At 42.0% G+C, this 20,810-nt stretch overlaps 1 protein-coding gene and 1 long non-coding RNA gene across 10 annotated transcripts in view; one reads left to right on the top strand and one right to left on the bottom strand.

Annotated features, from left to right (window-relative positions):
• Positions 1 to 2,291: 2,291 nt before the first annotated feature.
• LOC140599299 (uncharacterized) lies at positions 2,292 to 4,762 on the bottom strand. The gene is made up of 3 exons (XR_012002009.1): positions 4,650 to 4,762; positions 2,474 to 2,529; positions 2,292 to 2,386 (listed from the first exon to the last, which is right to left on the bottom strand). It is a non-coding gene; the product is annotated as an uncharacterized lncRNA (long non-coding RNA).
• TBC1D4 (TBC1 domain family member 4) overlaps positions 3,976 to 20,810 on the top strand; it is a 177,757-nt gene continuing 160,922 nt past the window's right edge. For 8 of the 9 annotated variants that reach the window (XM_072760708.1, XM_072760707.1, XM_072760706.1 and 5 more), the window contains exon 1: positions 3,976 to 4,724. In XM_072760708.1, coding sequence (XP_072616809.1) covers positions 4,209 to 4,724 — 516 coding nt within the window. In that variant the 5' untranslated portion in view covers positions 3,976 to 4,208. Of the gene's footprint in view, positions 4,725 to 15,001; positions 15,023 to 20,810 lie in introns of those variants that run through there. The other variant, XM_072760709.1, reaches the window with a different exon arrangement.

Here is a 20,810-nt window from a genome sequence, read left to right as displayed (position 1 = left end):
GGTGGGTTAGACTAACTAATTTGCAGTCATTATAGTTACTATTTTGAAGTTGCTTCAGCTATACTATTTTAAATTTTCTATTTATCATACTTTAATTTGGTTTCCTTTTATTTTTCTTCTTGTTCCCTTTCCTTTGCTGACAATATTTGGTTGGACAAATATTCTACTGGTTTGAAAGTCATAATATTATATTTTGGTTCTCTAGTAGTTACCTCTTATTTATTCTTTCTTCATCTCCCAAGTTGGGGAAAACTTTTTTTTAAAGTATCTAGAGCAGGACAAACTGACTCCAAGCACATACTCTAAATCTTTTTTGCCTTTGTCAGGTCTTTAGCTTCTGAGACCTCAAGGCTAAGAATGGACTCTTTTGTTATCTGTATTTTGCTGTGTCATCCTTCCCCTGGAGCAGAGAAGATGCAGTGCCCTGGCTGTCCTGGCTGAGGGAAGGTCAGAGGGAACAAAGGAACAATAGAGGAAAAACCCTATTATCATCTCAAAATTTTATTCAGTCATAAATGCTTGTGCTGTCTTTGTCAACTCTACTCAGATCTCCACTGCCATTGTTGGGAGGCATCCTTTAATTTTCCAGTACTGTATAGTTAGCTGGTAGGTATATTTAGTATGTTTATGAAATAGCTAATTAAATCATTTGGTGTATCAGCTCTACGTATTCAAGCTCTCTTTTTTAAGTCTTTGGTTTCTTCAATTCTAATTTGCTATTTATTCAATTCTTTCATTCATTCATTTATTTTTAAATTTTATTTATTTATTTTTAAAGATTTTATTTATTTATTCATGAGACAGGCAGAGAGAGGCAAAGACATACACAGAGGGAGAAGCAGGCTCCTCCCAGAGAGCCGGATGCGGGATTCAATCCCATACCTGGGATCATGTCCCTGAGCCAAAGGCACTCACTCAACTGCTGAGCCACCCCTGAGTCCCTCATTCAACATTTATTAATAACCTATCATATGTCAGCCACTTGGCTGAAGGAAAATATGGAACAATAACAAAAAAATAACGCCTCTCTCAAAATGCCCTCTTGGTGGGGAGGGGGGGGCACACAGATAAATCACCTGATAATTACAAAGAATGCATTAAGAGCTATAATAGTGGAATGCATTAAAAAAGAACAAAGAGGAGAGGGCCACTAACTGGGGCGGTGAGAAACATCTTCACAGAAGAGGGACTGTTGAGTTGGGTCTTGAACAATAAATAGGTATTCAAGTCATGAAGGATTGGTGGCAGGAGAATTTCACCAGAGCTGGGGAGTGATAGGAAGAGCCGTTGGGAGAGGAGGGTGCCTATGAAGCCTCATAGAGAGTGAGCGCCTATGTGGTAGTGGATAGAGAGGCTATGTGGATGTGGGAGTAGGGGAGACAGGAGCCACAGATATAAGACTAGCAAGATTTGTGTTTTGAGCTTCAGAAAATGTGTCATTTAGAGATTTTTAAGCAGGGAGAAAAAGTAGATATTGGGCAGTGGCACAGAATGAAGAGAAAAAGGGAGTCAGAGGGATAGAGAGAGCACAAAGTGCTTGGCAGCAAAGAAACTAAGAGATTGCTAACAAACCTTTCCAGGCTTAAGCCACCACACTAGCTCAGGCCCTTACATTTCTCATGCGGTATGAATTTTTCACTAGGATTTGACCAGATGTTATCACTTCTAATTAACCCTGACACCACTGATTTAGACTGGGATGTTAGAAGATAATTATTTTTTTGTTTAAAGTAAGAGTTCACTGTTAGGTATCATAGATGGTGGTACCTCCAAGGCTATTCAGGAGATATGTCTTGCAGATTATTGGAAATGTTTTTCTGAACATATTCCCCCCCCTTTTTTTTGGGGGGGGGAGGCAAGGTGGAGTTGAGAATGGAAGGGTTGAGGGTCAGAGGTTGATTTCCTGCCCCACCATTTAGTAAACATCATTGACTTGCATGTTCTTATAATTTTTACCAAACATTTAAAAATCGTGTCTTGTCCTCTTACCTTTTTAGAAATCCAGTGATCAAATATATAATGGACTGTGCATATAATTCTGTAGGGTCCTACAGGTGCCACAATGGTGGTAAGAACTTACTATCTAGTTCATGCATGTAATAAATCCAAATATATAAATGATAACAAAACAAGTTATAGAAGATATATACTACAGTATAATAATTTTATTGGACAGGACAGACTAGATTAACAACAGTGTAGCAAACAACTCCATAATCTCAGTTGCTTAAGAGAACCAAAGCGTTTATTTTTCACTCTTAAGAAGTGTGCTGTGGGCCCAGGAGATTCTTGGGGTCCCCGTGTTGGCTCAGCATTCTCGGCTTTGATCAGGAGCAACCCCCATATGGACAGGTTTCCATGATGACCACTGGAGGGGAAGAATGGGCTGGAGGAGAGACCACTGGCAATTAAATGCTTTTACTTAAGACCTGACCCAAGTTACTTCACTGCCAAAATAAGTCTAGAACCTTACTGGTAACTCTGGTTTCAGTCTACATTCCAAGAACTTTGCTTCTTGAAGACACGGGTCTATTTTGCACAAAGAAGTGGTAGAGTGGTTAAACCAAATGACTAAACCTAAACAATCAACAAGGTCTCTATCTTGGAACTTATATGCTTATTTATAGGAGAACCATCAGGATGCACCCCAAAAATGCAGCATAGGAATAATGGCAACTGGTCATAGTTCTTTTATTTTTTTATTTTATTTTATTTTATTTTTTTTGTCATAGTTCTTTTACATAACGAGGATAAAAAAAAATAGTTCAGGACTTTACAGAAAGTGAGCATACCATTAAAAACGGTAAGAAACCTTTTGGGTTCTGGGTTTTCATTCTTCCTGTAAGTACTTTGGGGAAAACTGGGAACTTTCAGTGTGTTTTCCATTTATTTTGTTTACTTATGGAATTCTTCATCATAATCCAGTAGAAGCAAAAAGAACGAGGATCTGATTTGCTAAAGTGAAAAAAAGAATACTTCTCTTTCTGTTTTAAAGTTAGAATGAGGGGGAATCCCTGGGTGGCTCAGCGGTTTGGGCGCCTGCCTTCGGCCCAAGGCGTGATCCGGCTCCCTGCAGGGAACCTGCTTCTCCCTCTGCCTGTGTCTCTGCCTCTCTCTCTCTCTCTCTGTCTCTCATGAATCCAAAAAAAAAAAAAAAAAAAAAAGTTAGAATGATCAAATTTTCCGTAAAACGTCTTCCCGGTTCTTCGGAAGTCTGTTTTTACTACGTCTTACAAGAATGAGAAGCCTCTACACTACGTCTGAACTGGGTAGATCAAATGGATGAAATGGGATTCTTCTTTTGGGCATTAATTTGGAAGTAAGATTCAGATATCGTGCAGACTTCAGAAAGAACCGAAAGCACGCAAATACTGTTTCACAAAAAAAGAAATCCCAAAGCCCGCCGGAGAGGGGCCCCTCTGCAGGGGGCAGCAGAGCAGCACCGGGGCCGGCGGGGTCCGCGCGCATCCGGGCAGTGGCCGCGCCCCGGCGGGCCCGGTGCCCCAGGGGCGGGCTGGGGCCGAGGCCGGAGGACGGGGCGGGGAGGCGACTTCGCAGAAAAGCTTCTGCAGGCGACGCTCTGCGCCCGCGGGACGGGAGGCGGGGTAGCAGCAGGCTGGAAGGGAGGAAGGAGCGGGGGGGGGGGGGGGCGGCGCGGCGAGCCGGGCGCGGCGACAGCGGGGGGGGGCCCGTTTCGGTGTCGCCAGTCTCCAGGGGAACAGAGCGCGGGCCCTCCCCGAGGACCGAGCGCGCCGAGGCCCGCGGCCCCGGCCTTCCAGGTGACAGCCGGTCACCCGGGCAGGAGTCAGCCCCGCCCCGAGCCTCCGCGCCCGCCCACGGCCCGCTCCCCGCCCCGCCCCGCCCCGCCCCGCCCCCTCCCCGCCTGCCCCGGCCGAGCGCGGCGGCCACAGCGGCTCTGCAGCGCCCGAGCAGGCGGCGCGCGGCCCGGGGCGCGGGCAGGGGGCGAGGGAGGGAGCAAGGGAGCCAGGGAGGGAGCCAGGGAGCGAGGCGGCGGCGCGGCCCGGGCGCTAGCCCCGCGGAGCAGGATGACGGCGTAGCCCGCCGTCCCGCGCCAGTCCGGCTGCGGGGCGCCCGCGGGGGAGCCGCCCCGGGGCAAGTGCCGCATGGGGCAGGGCCGCTGAAGCGCCGAGGCGTGCTCGGTCCCCGCGGCGGGTGGGGTCGGGGTCCGGCCCGGGGAGGCGCGCGGAATGGAGCCCCCCAGCTGCGCGCAGGACCAGCCGTTCCCGCACCCTCTGGAGCCCGAGCCGGGCGCCCCCGCGCAGCCGGGCCCCGCGAGGCCGGGCGACAAGCGGTTCCGGCTGTGGTACGTGGGGGGGTCGTGCCTGGACCGCAGGACCACGCTGCCCATGCTGCCCTGGCTCATGGCTGAGATCCGCCGGCGCGCCCAGAAGCCCGAGGCGGGCGGGTGCGGGGCGCCGGCCGCCCGCGAGGTGCTCCTGGTGCTCAGCGCGCCCTTCCTGCGCTGCGTGCCCGCGCCGGGCGTGGGGGCCGCGGGGGGCGCGGGGGGCGCGGGGGGCGCGGGGGCCGCGGGGGCGCAGCCGGGCCCGGCCGTGTTCATCTTCGAGCACAAGGCGCAGCACATCTCGCGCTTCGTGCACAACAGCCACGACCTCACCTACTTTGCCTACCTGATCAAGGCGCAGCCCGACGACCCCGAGTCGCAGACGGCCTGCCACGTCTTCCGCGCCACGGACCCCAACCAGGCAAGACGGGGGGGGCGGGGGCGGGGGGAGCCGCGGGGCTGGAGGGCAGGCTGGCCCCGCCGCGGTCCGCCCCGCGCGCCCTCCACGTGGCGCGCTCGAGCGCCCTCCCTCCCGCGCCGAGGACCCGCGGGCGCAGACCCCCCGGGGCGCCGGAGGGACGGGGCGGGGCGGGGAGCGGGGAGCGGGGCGTGCGCCCCCGGAGGACGCGGCGGGCGGGGCGTGCCCGCGGAGGGAGCCCGGCCTGGGCCCGGGTCGGCGTCCTGCGCGCGGGGGCGGCCGCGGGAGGGCCGGTCCCGGGGTCTGCGCTCGCCCTCCGTCCCGCGCTGGGTCGCCTCCCGCGTCTTCACCCTGCGGGAGCGTCGAGCCTCAGTTAGCAGCAGCCGCGGGTTGGGGGCTTGTGAGGCTATTTGGCAGCGGGGTTTAGGGGAAACAGCCGACGAGGATGTCAGATTGTCAACAGCAGGAATCTGCGTTTAGATGTTGAGTGGAAGGAAAACTCTGTGTGCGCGCAGTTTTTTAAAGACTGGATGGAGACAGAAGCAATACCAGCCTGGGTGATTTAAAAAAGCAGTGTCCTAAAGGAGGCCCGAATCTATTTTCTGATCGTTCTCCAATATTACAATATATCAGAAGCATTAAATTTTTTTTTTTAAAGAAGCATTAAAGTTGAGGTGTCTGTTACCAAACTTTGCGCTTTTACTTCCTTGAGGAGAGGCACGCCCCTTTCTCTAATGGCCAGAGGACTCTAAACAAAACTTTGTGACAGTGATTGTGGCTTTGAAAACTGGTTTTAACATAAAAGTGTAAAGAGTTTTTACTACGCGATCAGCCCTCCCCACCCCCAAATGCGATCCTAAAGAATAGTTCTTTGATGTTTGCGAAGTACTTTAGATTCCTCACAAAAATAATAACGGTCTAAATATACAGTCTCAGTTGCAAAATGCGGCAGTTCCTTTGGTAGCTGAGCAATTAATAATAGTCAAAGGAGAAAGATATAAAATGAGGCTTTAAAAAAAAAATTCGTTAGTGTCTGTGATTGAAAGACTGTCCGGTTTTTCACAAAAGGCCTGTAGCTGAATTGAAGAAAATCGTCTTAGATTTCATCAGTTATTTTATAAGCTAGTTTAATATCTGAACATCCAGAACTCCCAGTATGAAGAGAGCAATTTTAACTTATATCACCAATGTTAGATGTATGTTAAAATACCTTTTTAAAAATTATCTCAACATTCCAACTGTAATGAATATAAAATTCACTTTGTGAAGGTTGTTTTTAGCTTTCACCTCTGTTGAAATGGGAGTGCAGCATGTTCTTTTCATCTGAAAGTTATCACTATTTTTTTTTTTTTTAAGATTTTATTTACTTATTCATAGGCACACACGGAGAGAGGCAGAGACACAGGCAGAGGGAGAAGCAGGCTCCCTGCAGGGAGCCCAATGTGGGCCTGGATCCCGGGTCCCCAGGATCACACCCCAGGCTGCAGGCGGCGCCAAACCGCTGCGCCACCGGGGCTGCCCAGTTATCACTATTTTTATTGAGATTTTTTGGTTCTATCAGTAGGAAGATAAGAAATTGCATTTTTATGGGACTGTAAGGAATGTTTTATGATTTTGGGTAGTTTATGTTAAAGTTTATGTTATTGTCTTCAGATCTGATATGTGACACATCATTGCTAATTTCATTCAGGGTTAAAGTTTGTTTATGGGTCATGGCACTTTCTTGACAGTGGCTGTTGAATTCTTGACAGTTTCATATACATTGTTAGGGGATCAATTAAAAATATGCCCCCTCTTTTTAAACCTTAATTATATATTTAGGTGTTTGAGGCTGAGTATGATGTTATTTTATGAATAATAACATGCTTAAGCTCATTTCTCCCTTTTGATCCTGTAGGAACAGTGGCAACCATATGTCCTTTTGATAAAAGAGAAAAAACCTAACTCTTCCTGTTTATTGCCATTTCCCAGTTGAGTCTTTGATCTAAAGATGTGGATTCCAGTTTACTCTGAACAGAGAATCCCTGGTAGAGGATCCTTAATTTGAAAGGCCAGATGTTGTTCCATTAAGGATTATCTCCAGCCGTATATCAGAGTTGCAAACTCAAATGCTTGGGATTTTGTTGAGAGAGGTTGAGGTTAAGTGAGGACTGAGGACCATGGCGTGTTGGTCATTTCTCCAGGGAGTTCTTCAGCGCCAGTTGCAAATTGCATTAACAAGATACAAGCATGGTGTTGCCAGAGCTTCTGATTTCCCAAGAGTGGAAGTCTGGATTTTTATGTATGACTTCATGTTTTAAAGTATTAGCAAACATTTTAAACATTTAAGATTCCTGTCTGGACGAAACAAAACACATCTGAGGTTTGGCGTTCAGAGATTTAAGGGCTACCACTTTGTTTTTCATAAATATTTGTTGAATGGACAAGTGCAGTCATCAGACACTGTGCTTTTCGCCACTTTTCCGTTTGAGCATCTGGATTCATTTGACAGGGCCGTCATGGTAGGGAGAGTTAGGGCCATTTGGGGGGAAGAATTTGTAAGTTATATTCTCAGAAGTGATAATTGTATAGCTGAAGTTGTTAAAAGTATGGATTTCTCACATTGTTACCATCTAGGGGTGTGAGTAGCCTATAGAAACCTATAGAGTAGGGTCTGGATGGTTCTTGGCACCTTTGAAATAAGAAGAGAAAAGACCTACTGTTTGCTTTACCCCTGAGTTCTAAATTTGAAGGAGAGAATTATTTAGTTGGACTTTAAGATCATTGTTAAAAGAGTCTCTGGTCACTGAACAAAGTATGGAAGGTAGCATAGAGCAGTAGGCCTGCAAACATCTGTAAATAAATTTGCCTCTGGTTTCTCTCTTATGCTTGTCCCTTTCCTGAAACAGGGCTTTCTGTAGGATGGCCATATAATTCATTGTTTAGCCTAGGGTGTTTTTTTTTTTTTTTTTTTAAAGATTTATTTACTTGAGAGAGAGAAAGAGAGAATGAGTGAGGGGAGGGGCAGAGGGAAAGAGAGAGAATCTTAAGCAGCCTTCCATCTGAGCGGGGAGCTCAACTCAGGGCTGGATTCCACAACTCTGAGATCACCACCTGAGCCAAAATCAAGAGTCTGACACTTAACTGACTGAGCCACCTAGGTGCCCCTAATCTAGGGTGACTTTTATTGAGAACAGGGGCACAACTAATAGTTACACAGACACGACAAGTATAAACCTGGACTGCGTAGGTCAAACCAGGATATACAGTGACCTCAGCTAAATGGCAAAATTTGTGTTCATGCCCAGCCACTGAGATGGATATTATAGTTTCCATATATGAAATGATAAGGTTTTGCAGAATTATCTGCTCATATCTTTTGGGGGCTGGATTTACATGTGACCTCTGAGATGGGAGTGCTGTGCTAATTAATAGCTTGGGACTGTTGTGGGGAGTTGCCATAGTAATGTGCCCTCTGGCTCCCCCACTCCTGGGTGGGGGGGTCAGAGTCAACCTAACCTTGTGGGTCTGAAGGAGCACTCAGCCAGAATGGCCTAATGAAGAGCTATTTCTCCCAGGGGCAAAGAAAGGTGGGGATCAGGCGCAAACGAACCTGTTCCAGATCAAATATATACCTGTGCAGATTGTTTCCCATTTATTCAAGCCTGTGTGGTCCTGCACAGAAGGAATGTCAGCCTTAGCACATTTCAGCCGAACTTGCATTTTTGAATTAGTAAAAGTACTTAACTGTACATAATTTAAAAAAATCCCACTGGCATAAATTGAATTATAGACTTAAAACTGGTTGAGGAACCAAGAATAGATCCTCTATCTAAGATCTAGGGTAGGTCACTGATATTCTTAGAATTTTGATCTTCATCTACTTTCAGAAAGAGACTATATAGCATTATCTCAATTTCCCAATTAAAAAGCAGAAATTATCTCATGTCTGTTTTACCTTATGAAAAAAAGTTGTTAGTGTTTATAAATATTGTTAGAGATTAAAGGTGTTAATTATCATTTGCATGAGACTGCATGAAAATTATATTTCAAGATTATAGAATGAGCAATCATTTAAGAAACAAAAACATGATTGCTATAATTTTTGTTGATTTTGTTTATATATTTCTTGAAGCTTGCAAGAATGTAATTTCAAAGAGATTTTACAAATTGTGTTCTTAAAATCCTTTTTTTTAAAAAAAAGATTTTATTTATTTATTTATTCATGAGAGACACACAGAGAGAGAGGCAGAGACACAGGCAGAGGGAGAAGCAGGCTCCATGCAGGGAGCCCAATGTGGGACTCAATCCTGGGACTCCAGGATCACGCCCTGAGCCAATGGCAAGCACTAAATCACTGAGCCACCCAGGGATCCCCTGTTCTTAAAATTCTTAAGAATGAATTTGACATCAGGATATTTGAGCTCTGAGTTCTCTAAATTTTTAGTTTTTTTCTCTCCTCTTAAACTAGTATTTTCTGAGCTTTTTTCAGATAACCAATTTTCAATTCTGTTGATAATTTTCAAAAGGTCATTCTCAGAAGTTCTTACTCACTGTTGATGGGCATATGCTAGTCAGAAAACTAGAGAAATAGAAATATGGAAGTTTTGACATTTTTATCTCTGCTTTCTGAGTAGTATATGCCATTCTAGACAGGTAGATCTCTAACTTCCTGTTTGCTGTAGTCACTTTTGTGTTCTCTGCCTACTGCCCCCCCCCCCCCCCCCCCCCATCCTCATTTGATTTGGAGGTTGATTTGTCCCCGCTCCACTCTGTGGTAGAATCTTGACCTTGATATCTGGGGGAAAGGTAAAAAATGTGTGGCCAGAGCCTCCCAGTTGTGAGGGAGTGTTAGTTATAATGAAGATTGAAACTGTTCAGTATCTGGTTCTCAAACTTGAGTAGCATCAGAATTACCTGTAAAGGCTTGTTAAAACACACAACAGACTCCTTCTCCCCCCCACTTTCTTTCTTTCTTTTTTTTTTTTTTTAAGATTTTATTTATTTATTCATGAGAACACACACACACACAGAGAGAGAGAGAGAGAGAGAGAGAGAGAGAGAGGCAGAGGGAGAAGTAGGCTCTATGCAGGGAGCCCGATGTGGGACTCAATCCTGGGTCTCCAGGATCACACCCTGGGCTGAAGGCAGTGCTAAATGGCTGAGCCACCTGGGCTGCCGGAATAAATATTTTTTTTCAGAGTATGTCCCAGTGTTAAATTATGATAAGATTTTGTAAAAATTAAAAATTTATATATTCATATCCAGAGAAATAACAGCATTTAGCATGTTTGATATATACTGGCTGTTAAGAAAATCAGGCAAGGGTCTCTCAGGGGCTGGGGATTGAGCCCTGCACAGGGCTCTGTGCCCAGCATGGGGACTGCTTGGGATTCTCTCTCTCCCTCTCCCTCTGCCCCTCCCTCTGGTCACACTTTCTCTCAATCTAAAGAAATAAAATCTTAAAAAAAAAATCAGGCTAAAAGAAATAGTTGACAATTTGGGGAATAAGATGATGGCCACTCTGAATCATTATTGCAAACAATGTTTGCTCATTTTTTTTCTTCAGTCCCAGGTATTTGTTTTGTTAAAATCATCTAGATGGCTGTTTTATTTATTTGAGAGAGAAAGTGAGCACACATAAGCAGGGGAAAGACAGAAGGACAAGCAGACTCCCCACTGAGCAGGAAGCCCTCTACAGGGCTTGATCCCAGCACCCTGGGATCATGACCCTGAGCCAAAGGCAGACACTTACCCAGCTAAGCCACTCAGGCTATTTCATTTCATTTGGGCTATGTTGGCATGTCTGAACCAAGATGATATGTAGCTACTTAGATGTAGCCCCTTGTAAAATGAGGGACAGATCAGTTATAATTTAATTTAGTAGTATATTCAGAATTACTGAGCAGGAAATATGGTCAACATGACATATTAATAATTTATGTGGAAGCATCAACTAAGGAAGGATGTCAATGGCTTGTTAATTTTAAGGTTATAATGTGATACTATACACCATAGTATGTCTATCTGAGTAGCTTTTCCATGCATTTCCTTCAAAGCAAATGTTTATTGAGCTTTTGCTGGGTGATGGTACTGCCGTTAGTGCTTTTCCTAGGTTATCACATTTTATCTTTATAGTAACTGTGCCAAGTATGTACCAGTATTCCTCCTGTTTTATAGATGAGAAAACCGAGGTATAGAAAGGTTACATTGTTACCCTAAGGACACACTATTTGTAATAGTAGAAGCAGTTTCCAGTCCAGGCAGACAGATTCTAAAGTCTGTTTTCTGGGGCACCTGGGTGGCTCAGTTGGTTAAGCTTCTGCCTTTCGGCTCAAGTCATGATCCCGGGGTCCAGGGATTGAGCCTCACATCGAGCTCCCTGCTCTGCAGGGAGCCTGCTTCTCCTTCTTCATGCCTCTCCTCTAGCTTGTGCTCGCTCTCTCTCTCTGTCAAATAAAATCTTTTAAGAAAAAAAATAAAGCTTGTTTTCTTGTCTTTTGTAGGATGCAGTTGTTGAAAAATGAGCTTTTAGCTGTTAGTGTTATAAACTTTTCTACAATCACTTTTCCCCCTCTTTTTTTAATATAGTAGTGTTATTTTGTTTTCCAGCTTTATTTAAGTATAATTTAAAAATAAAAATATATATTTAAAGGAACAGTGTGATGTTTCAATATATAGGTCAAATGAAATGATTACCACAATCAAGCTGATTAGTGTATCCATCACCTCATATGGTTATCTTTTGCGTGTGTGTGGTGAGAAAATTTAAAACCTACTTTTAGCAAATTTCAGGTATATAATGTAATATTATGAACTATAGTCTGTACATTAGACCTTCAGAACTTATTCATCCTGCATAACTGAAAGTTCATACCCTTGACCAACATCTTTCCATTTCTGCCATCCCCCAGCCTCTGGCAACCACTATTCTACTCTCTGCATTTATCAGTTTGACTTTTTAGGTTCCATATGTGAGATCATGCAGTATTTGTCTACTTTTCCCCCACTTTTATATTAAAAATATCCACAGTTAAATATGCTTGTTAAATTTATAAAATAATAATTAATGCTCAGTGCCTGCTTGGTTATAGTTATGCTAATATGTTTTTTTGTTTTAATGGGAAGTAAAAGGTGTACATGATTTGTTAGCCTAGAGAAGTTGAACTCTGATATATATATATATTTTTTAAGATTTTATTTGAGAGAAAGAGCATGCCAGAGAGAGAACACGAGCAGAAGGGAGGAGCAGAGGCAGAAGCAGACTCCCCGCTAAGCAGGGAGCCCCATGTGTGGCTTGATCTCAGGACCCTGGGATCATCACCTGAGCCAAAGGCAGACGCTTAACCTACTGAACCACCCAGGTGCCCAGAACTGGTATATCTTTTACGTAGTGTCCTTAGGAAAGTGGGGAAGTAAACTGTGGCAGCCTCTTTGTAACTTCTGTAAGTACAGTTTAGAATAAAAATTTAGAATAAGTTTAGAAAATAATATAGTTGTTAAGATATGTATTTAAAAACAGGTACAACTACACATTTGAATATATTTTATAGAATCATAAAGTATATAAACACTCTATAAGAAGGTATAAAATATGAACTATTAAACTGTATCTATTATAATATGAAAGTATTCAATTATGTAGTATAAAGTATAAAATTATAAGATATAAAAATAATGCACTTGCATCATTATAAAACATATGCAATCAAGCAAGTTGTGCTATCATAATTACCTTAGGTTAAAGAGAAAAGAATATATAGATTTTAAAAAAGATTTTATTTATTTATTTGAGAGAGAGAGGAGAGAAGAGAGAGGCAGGGAAGGGCAGAGGGAGAAGTGGTACTGAGCAGGGAGCCGGACTCCAGGATCCAGGATTGATTCCTCTGATCTAAAGGCAGATGCTTAACGGACTGAGCCAACCAGGCGCCCCAAGAATATGTAAAATTTAAAGTCAAATAAAGCCTAGTGACTTGATGGGCAAATGTATGATTTTGCAGGAGTTCCAGTAGAGAAAAGTGGTTTAGAAAAAAATCACAAAGTCCATAGTAACACTGGCATGCTAACCTTGTGCTGTGCCATTAGTCCTGTTGTTTTGAAAAATAACATCTTTTATCACATTGAATTTAGGTTGTTAATATACATGTTACTGATTTTATACTTGTGTATGTGGGTATTTTGTAAATTGATTTTGGCTTCAGAGTTGTTTAAAAACTAGAGCTATAAGCATATGAAATTTTTATCTAGGTTTTTTGAACATATTTAAATAAACTAACAATGAAATAATAATGTAAGTCCCAAGTTACCTTTGAAAAGATACTGAGCAACCCATAAGTTTGGAAAACTCTGGGTTTAAATTTTCAGGTGTTATTTAATGTATCCCTGGTAATCTATAATCATTTGATAGAAAGTGAAAAAAATGTGGGATTAAAATTTTGGCCAGTTTAATTTCAGATCATCTTAACATGGGTTTCTGCAGCCCCACCAAAAGGATATGGGAGTTACTATTTTTTAAGTTACTGATCCCTTCCAAGTTTTATATCTTGTTAAGAGGTTGGTTTGGAAAGAGGATCTCCAAGTAATGGGATTTTCCCGGCTAAATATAGTAGCCTAAATTTGCTGCTCCAGTTCTTTTACTTTGTGGCTTCCCTTAATAGTGCAATAGTTTCCACTCTGAAACGGTTGTGAGTTTTTACATGAATTTCTAAAATTCTCACAGTTAGAACCATGGGACTTTTTACTATCAATATTAAATAACTTTTGAGGAGTTTATCAATTTTAGTTTCTAAGTCAAACTGTACTTCCAGTTTAACAAAATTAGGCATTCTTTTGCATCTCACCGTTGTATCCTCATAAACATTTTCAGTAGGTTATACAATTTGGACAGATACATTTATGACCTAGGGCTTTTACAAACCAAGAAGCAAATTTGTTTTCAGGCCCTAGATGGCTCCTAACTTTTTCAATTAACCTCTTGCCCTGGTTTCAGGCACTTCATTCTCATTAGCTGGGCAGCCTGGGAGATTTTCCTGAGTTTACCTAATATTATGCTGATGGCCTTCCTGCTTGGTTTTCTAAATATTTCTTCCCATTAGGTCTCCAGTAGCATGCTCTGTGCCTGTTGGGATACCTCATTACTCTGTGCTGGACTTCCTCGATCCTGCTGTTCACTCTGAAGATGAGCCAGTGCCTGTTGCCTAGCTCTTTAAATATTATGCACTGTTTGCTTGATTGAATTGTTTTCTGGTTCTGGAAGCTAGTCTTGCCTCTTCTGTATTTAGTCCTTGCCATTTCCTGTTGGCTTCTTCCTAGGCTATTAACGATTGTGTATTGATTTTATTTTAGTTTTCATATGGAATTTTGCAAAGGCCTGATGACATGGGCATAGCCTAGTGGTAATAGTGGGGATGGTCCCTCTATGTTCATCCATAATTCTTTTTTTTTAAGTTTATTATTATTTTTTTTTAGTAATCGACACCTAATGTGGGGCTCACACTCACAACCCTAAGATCAAGAGTCCCATGGTCTACCAACTGAGCGAGCTAGGCATCACTCATCTGTAATTCTTTTTATTTATTTTGAGGCATTTTCAATAGGCAGATCTCTGGTTTCTAATGCTAGTATTAAAAGCAATATGAAAATGGATATTATATGCTATTTTTTGACATTGCCCTTTATATTTTAACTTCCCCATTGATTCTAAAACTTTTCCAGAGGTCAGATTATTTGGTTGAAATAATAAATGGCATTTGATAAATTTGTTTATTCTGTGTTCGTGTAAGTACAGTTGTGTTAGTTGTAAGGATAGAGACTAGAATATTCGCAACAGAGAATAATATGCTTTTAGGGATCTGGGAGTTAATTGGCATTATACGTTTGTTTCTCATAGAAGTCAGATTGGGGATATATATTTGAAATTGTATTATTTACTTTGACAAGAGGATTGTGAACAAGACTAAATAAAATCTGTCTTAATTAATATATAAGAAAATATTGGAGTTCTTCAGAATAAAGAGCCTAAAAAATAATTTTTAATTTCTCAAGTATTCTTACCTAAGTCCACCTTATATTTTTAACAGTTTGCTTTCTTTCTTTTTCTTGATCTACCATAATTATCCAGCATTTGGTTATGTCTTTGGGAATTATATTCTAAACTTCTAGGAGCTAGGTTAGTAACAGTAATAATAGTAATAATAATAATAGCTCTAACCATTCTGTATTTATTTTCTTGATCATGAGGTCTCAAACTTTAAGCATGTATCACCTGGGAGGTTTGTGATGATAACCGATCGCTGGACCCCACCCCTAGAGTTTCTGATTTGGTAAGTCTTGGGTGAGGTCCAGAATTTGTGTTTGTGACAAGTTCCAGGTGCTGCTGATATTGTTGGTCCAGGATTACCCTTGACAACTACTGCTCTAGACCGGGGGTTGGCAAACTATGGCCTTTATTTTTGAAATACAGTTTTATTTTAACACAGCTGCACTCATTTATTTATGTATTGTCTGTGGCTGCTTTCTATAATGGCAGGATTGAGTACTTTGGACAGATACTCCATGGCCACCAAGCTTAAGATCTTTATTATTTGGCCCTTCGCAGTTTGCGGACTTCTGCTCTAGACAATACTTTTGAAATAGTTTTTTTTTTTTTTTTTTGTCTCCATTTTATAGGTGAGAAAACAAAATCTGTAATTTTCCTAAGGACACAAGCTAGCAAGCAGCAGATCTGGGATTCCAAACCCCATGCATTTTCTAAATTGTAAATTTTTTTGATGGCCCCTACATTTATTGAGATAGCCCAACTCTTTACTCTGAACTCCAGCTTTTTTCAGTTTCTAAAAGGCTTACTTGACTATGTAGTTGCTGATGCTGGTAAGCAAAGGGTTTATATGTGAGTCCTACTTTTCACTATCCAGTTGCAGTTCTGGAGGGACATTGTGTTGATTCAGCCTCCAAAACTTAGTTTTAACATGTCACATTACTCCACCACTACAGCCACCATACATGTAACTGCTGTGATGTCGTGCTGGGACTGTTCTCTCAGCTGTTTTCCCTGCTCAGCTCTTGCCCTCTTGTCTGACACTTCTTCATGGAGCCTCGGGAGTGGTGCTTGTGAAACACAAACCAGATGGGGTTTCCTTTGCACTCAGAATAATACATACATTTCATTTCTTTTTTTTTTTTCTTAGATTTTATTTATTTATTCATGGGAGAGAGAGAGAGAGGCAGAGACATAGGCAGATGCGGGACTCAGTCCCGGGACCCCAGGATCGCGCCCTGAGCCGAAGGCAGATGCTTAACCACTGAGCCACCAGGTGCTCACGTATATTTCATTTCGATCAGTCTTTCCAGCTTAGATTACTGCTCACCAGCTCCTGCTATACAGTTGAGGTGTCCTTAAAGAAGCCTATTTCCTGAGTCAGTTCAAAGCCTTTGCCTGTATGGTCCCCATTTTTCTAGATTAGCGTGTTTTTTTTTTTTTTCTTTTCAGATCTCAGTTCTTTGCCTAAGTCACAAATGTCCTTTACTCAGATTGGCCTCCAGTGACTATCTAAAGTAGATAGGTATCCCAGTTTTTCACTTCTCTCTCAACCATTTATTTGTTTTCCTTTTGACACTAACACATTTAAAATTATTATTATTTTTAAAGGAAGCTCCACGCCCAATGTGGGCTTGAACTCACGACCCTGAGATCAAGAGTCGCACACTCTACCCACTGAGCCTAGTAGGTGCCCCTAAGATTAATTTTTAAAAACACTTTCTGGGGGTACGTCACCATCTAGAATGTAAGCTTCTTAGGGAGAGAGCTCTTCTTGTCTGCTCATGGCTGTATGCCTGGGACCTAGTTCTGTAGTAGAGATTCATTCTGACAGATTGAAATTAAGAATCAGTACCTGCCCTCCAGGAATTTTTTTATAAATTTATTTTTTATTGGTGTTCAATTTGCCAACATTTGGAATAACACCCAGTGCTCATCTCATCCAGTGCCCCCCTCAGTGCCCGCCACCCAGTCATCCCCACCCCCCACCCACCTCCCCTTCCACCACCCCTAGTTCGTTTCCCAGAGTTAGGAGTCTCTCATGTTCTGTCTCCCTTTCTGATATTTCCCACTCATTTTTCTCCTTTCCCCTTTATTCCCTTTTACTGTTTTTTATATTTATATATATATATAAAAAAGAATCAGTACCTGCCCTCCAGGAATTTAAATCTACTCCCAAGAGTTTAAAGTCTGTTTGCAGGGATGTGTGTGTATATGTTCTCATATTGGTTACCTTTAATTGTTAACTTTAACAAGGGTTAATTGTATCATTTGCAGTTTTATTTTTTGTTTGAATGTCTATATTTTAGAGACATCATACTGCTTATAATATTAAGTGGCATTATAATGAAGGCGTTTTTTAAAAAAACATAAGTAAATTGTGTCACTTTAGTTTAATTTCTAGACTAGTTTAAGATGGACTGTTTTTTCCCCATCAAACCACGGGAAGTATACTGAAGCTGCCAACATGAGAACAAGTGTCTCCATGGTCTTTTCGTTGCACATGAGTCAAGCATTTGGGCATCTGGAAGATGATCAGCAAGAGTGGTATTATGAATATATGCTTGCAATAATTGGATTATTCTTCAGTTTCAGTACGGTTCAGTTATTTAAGCTTCTCAATGGAAGTATGATCTCATTGGGAAAACTATTTAATTACACAATGCTTTGGATGGCTTCTGTAAGTTTATATTCCCAAACCTAAATTAACCAATTCCTAAGGCCCTGGGTTTTAAGCCTTATCCTAGAAAGGGCAGGGAAGGCCTAATAGGTATTCAAAACTTTTAATCAAAAAGGGAAAGATAGGGCTGGAAAGGAGATCACCAGGGTGTGGCCAGGGGTGAGAAAGGACAAAACCATGACCCATGTTTATAATAAACTATTGACCGATAATAAGATGTAGGATTATATTCTGGATTTCTTTATTTGCTTAAAGAGCGTGTCCTTGTGACAGAGTAATTATGTCCTTGTATTCATTTTATGTAATGTTTCTAATAAGAACAATTAACTAGATTGATGATAGTTTTCAGTGACCATTTGGTATGAGCCAGGCTACCAGTATGATGGTATCCATGTTCTGCAGTGTTCCTGTAGGTTGCACTTTAAAGAAAACAACACAAGGAAAGATGGCTGTATTTTTCCAAGAAAAAGTAAAAAGTGCCACAGTCATTTGCTTTTATAAATATAGGACTTGCCTCTTCCTCAGAGGGGGTATTTCCTCCTTACTCCTTCATTATCTTTAGGTATGTCTTTGAGCATTACTTACCTCCAGATTTTTTTCAACTTTTGGTGACTTGCATGGGGTAGGAGATTCCATTTTGCTCCTTTGGTGAGGCAGTGTGTTTTCTAAATGAGTTTCTCAAGAGTTTGTCCTTGTCCTTTATTAATGCTTAAATTGATCTTTAAAACCTGCTTTCCAGAGCATCTTAGTGGTTGAGTGTCTGCGTTCATCTCAGGGCATGATCCTGGGTCCAACGATGAGTCCCAGATCAGGCTCCCTGCAGGGAGCCTGCTTCTCCTTCTGCCTCTCTATGTCTCTCATGAATAAATAAATTAAATCTTAAAAAAATAAAAAGAAACCTGCTTTCCATTAGTATGCCCATTTGAAGACATAGACATGCTAATTGTACATTATTTGAAACAGTAAATATAGCTGCTTATTAAGGCAAAAGATAAACATACATAGTTTCCTAACATGTTTGCCCATTTATGGAGGTGGTTTTCTTTTCTCTTGAATTGGAGAACAAACTGGCAAGTCACTTCTGTAGAGGGAGAAGCTGTACTGTACACACTGGGAATGGGAATGGATATTTGTTAGTACTGGATTTGAGTCATAATACATTACCCCATTTACCTAGGAACCAGTCAGGTTGACAGCTTTTGTGTGCATGTGATTATACCAATTAATAGTTTCTCTGGAAACCTTGTTTGCTGTGATTTTGCTATGATTCCTCTTGGGAGAGCAGAATTAATTCTGGACTTTGATGGTGGGAACTGACATATGTATGCCCTGTAATTTTTTCTTAGCTGCTTACATTTTCCAGATGATTCATATTTAAAAGTCGTGCTGCCACCATGAAAGAGAATTAACAGCAACACTTTATGTATACTTAGATTGCCATGAATCAGGTGGAGACTTTAAACCTATGAGTTTACTAAAAATTGTTGATTTAAAAAATGTTTGTTAAATTTCCTCAGTACCTGATACTGCAAAGGGCTTTGTACATATTTTCAGTTTTTTTAAAAAAGACTTATTTATTTCTTCATGAGAGAGAGAGAGAGAGAGAGAGGCAGAGACATAGGCAGAGGGAGAAGCAGGTCCCCTGCAGTGAACCCGATGCAGGACGCGATCCCGGAACCTGGGATCACGACTTGAGCTGAGGCAGCTGCTCAATTGCTGAGCCACCCAGGTGTCCCATATTTTAAGTTTTGAGTCTTATTTGCAATGAACAAAATGTTTATTTGTCTACTGCAATTAGGGTAATTGCAGGAAAATCCCATTCTTCTATCATTCTCTCTTTTGAACATGTTCATGTATAATCTGTTTCAAAAGAAGTGACTGACTCCTGCTTGAATTTTCATTTGCAAAGGAGAAAAGACCATTTATTATTGACTATGCAGGTGTGACCAAATGGAACAGAGATAACAGGCCTTCAGCTACAGAAGCCAGACCTGACACAGGAAGTTGAAGCTCTAGATCCCACTCTTCCATAAGTAATCATATAATATGAACAATGTTAATATGGATCATGGTTTTTCTGGTTGTTCCTTTGCTCATCCATTCATTCATGCATTCACTCATTCTTTCAACTGTCTATTCATTTGTTCAGTTATTAGGTGCATTGAATGTTTCCTGTGTGCCTGGTATTACAGATATGGAGTGGTTTGTTAAACGGATACATTCCCTGCTTCATGGATCGTATAGTTTTGTGGAGAATTGAGGCAGAACTAAGTAAAAAGAACTGTGTAATGTAATTGCTAAATGCCTGGGTTCTATAGTCTGATTGCTGGGACCCAAGGCTTCACCGTGAGTGGGCTCCATAGTCCTGGGCAAGTTCTTACACCTCTCTGTACCTTGAACTCCTCATCTATAATACGAGAATGATAGCGTTGTGGTAAGGATGAAGTGAATCCATTCAAAGCATTTAGAACAGCATCATGTACTAACTACTGTGTAAATGTTATCAACATATCCACAAGTATCCAATATCAAATTGTAAAGAATGCTGTGAAGTAAAGAAATATGGTGCTGTTGAGAGAATAAGAGGAGAAAACTTACTCTAGATTGGGTCATGTAGTAGGTAGATTCTCTAGCTCTCTTAATAACATCTTATGTTTTTCTAGCTCTCTCTCCTTCTGCCAGTCAGTCCAAGTGCTACATACAGGAAAGCTGGCCCCAGCACCAGCCCCAATGTGGGAAATGCCATTGATTTGTCCAGAAATCCAGGCCCAAGCCAGTCGATGAGTTTGTACATGGAGCTCCAGTGGTCCCAGGGAATGTATCAGTTTGTGCAATGCAAGAGGAAAGAAATTTGCTTGGGGCTCCTAAGAAAGTTTTCTCTTTGGCTGTTGTGTATAGATTTAAAACCTGAAACTGGGCAGCCCTAGTGGCGCAGCGGTTTAGCGCTGCCTGCAGCCCAGGGTGTGATCCTGGAGACCCGGGATCGAGTCCCATGTCGGGCTCCCTGCATGGAGCTGCTTCTCCCTCTGCCTGTGTCTCTGCCTCTCTCTCTCTCTCTGTCTCTGTCTCTATGAATAAATAAATAAAAATCTTAAAAAAATTCTATTCCCCCCCCCCCCCCCGCAAAAAAACCCATTTGAAACTGTTATGTTATTTCACCATGAGAGTGATGATGAAAATGAGCTGGGTAGTCTGTAGAGGACTGGAAAACTGCATCTGAACTCTGATAGGAACAAGCCTGATTAGCACCTGCCTGCAGACTTTTTCAGTTTATGTGAGTTGAGTTGGGCTTTTTGCTACAAATAGCCAAAAGCAAGAGATGAGTCAGGGAAGGCCCCTTGTGGACATTACAATTAAGGATGATTACCAAGTTTTCTTTCTTTCTTTCTTTCTT

Source organism: Vulpes vulpes, chromosome 6, assembly GCF_048418805.1.
Source record: "Vulpes vulpes isolate BD-2025 chromosome 6, VulVul3, whole genome shotgun sequence".
NCBI classification, from domain to species: Eukaryota; Metazoa; Chordata; class Mammalia; order Carnivora; family Canidae; genus Vulpes; species Vulpes vulpes.
Note: the sequence above shows the minus strand (reverse complement) of the source record. Positions and strands in the feature narration are given on the sequence as shown.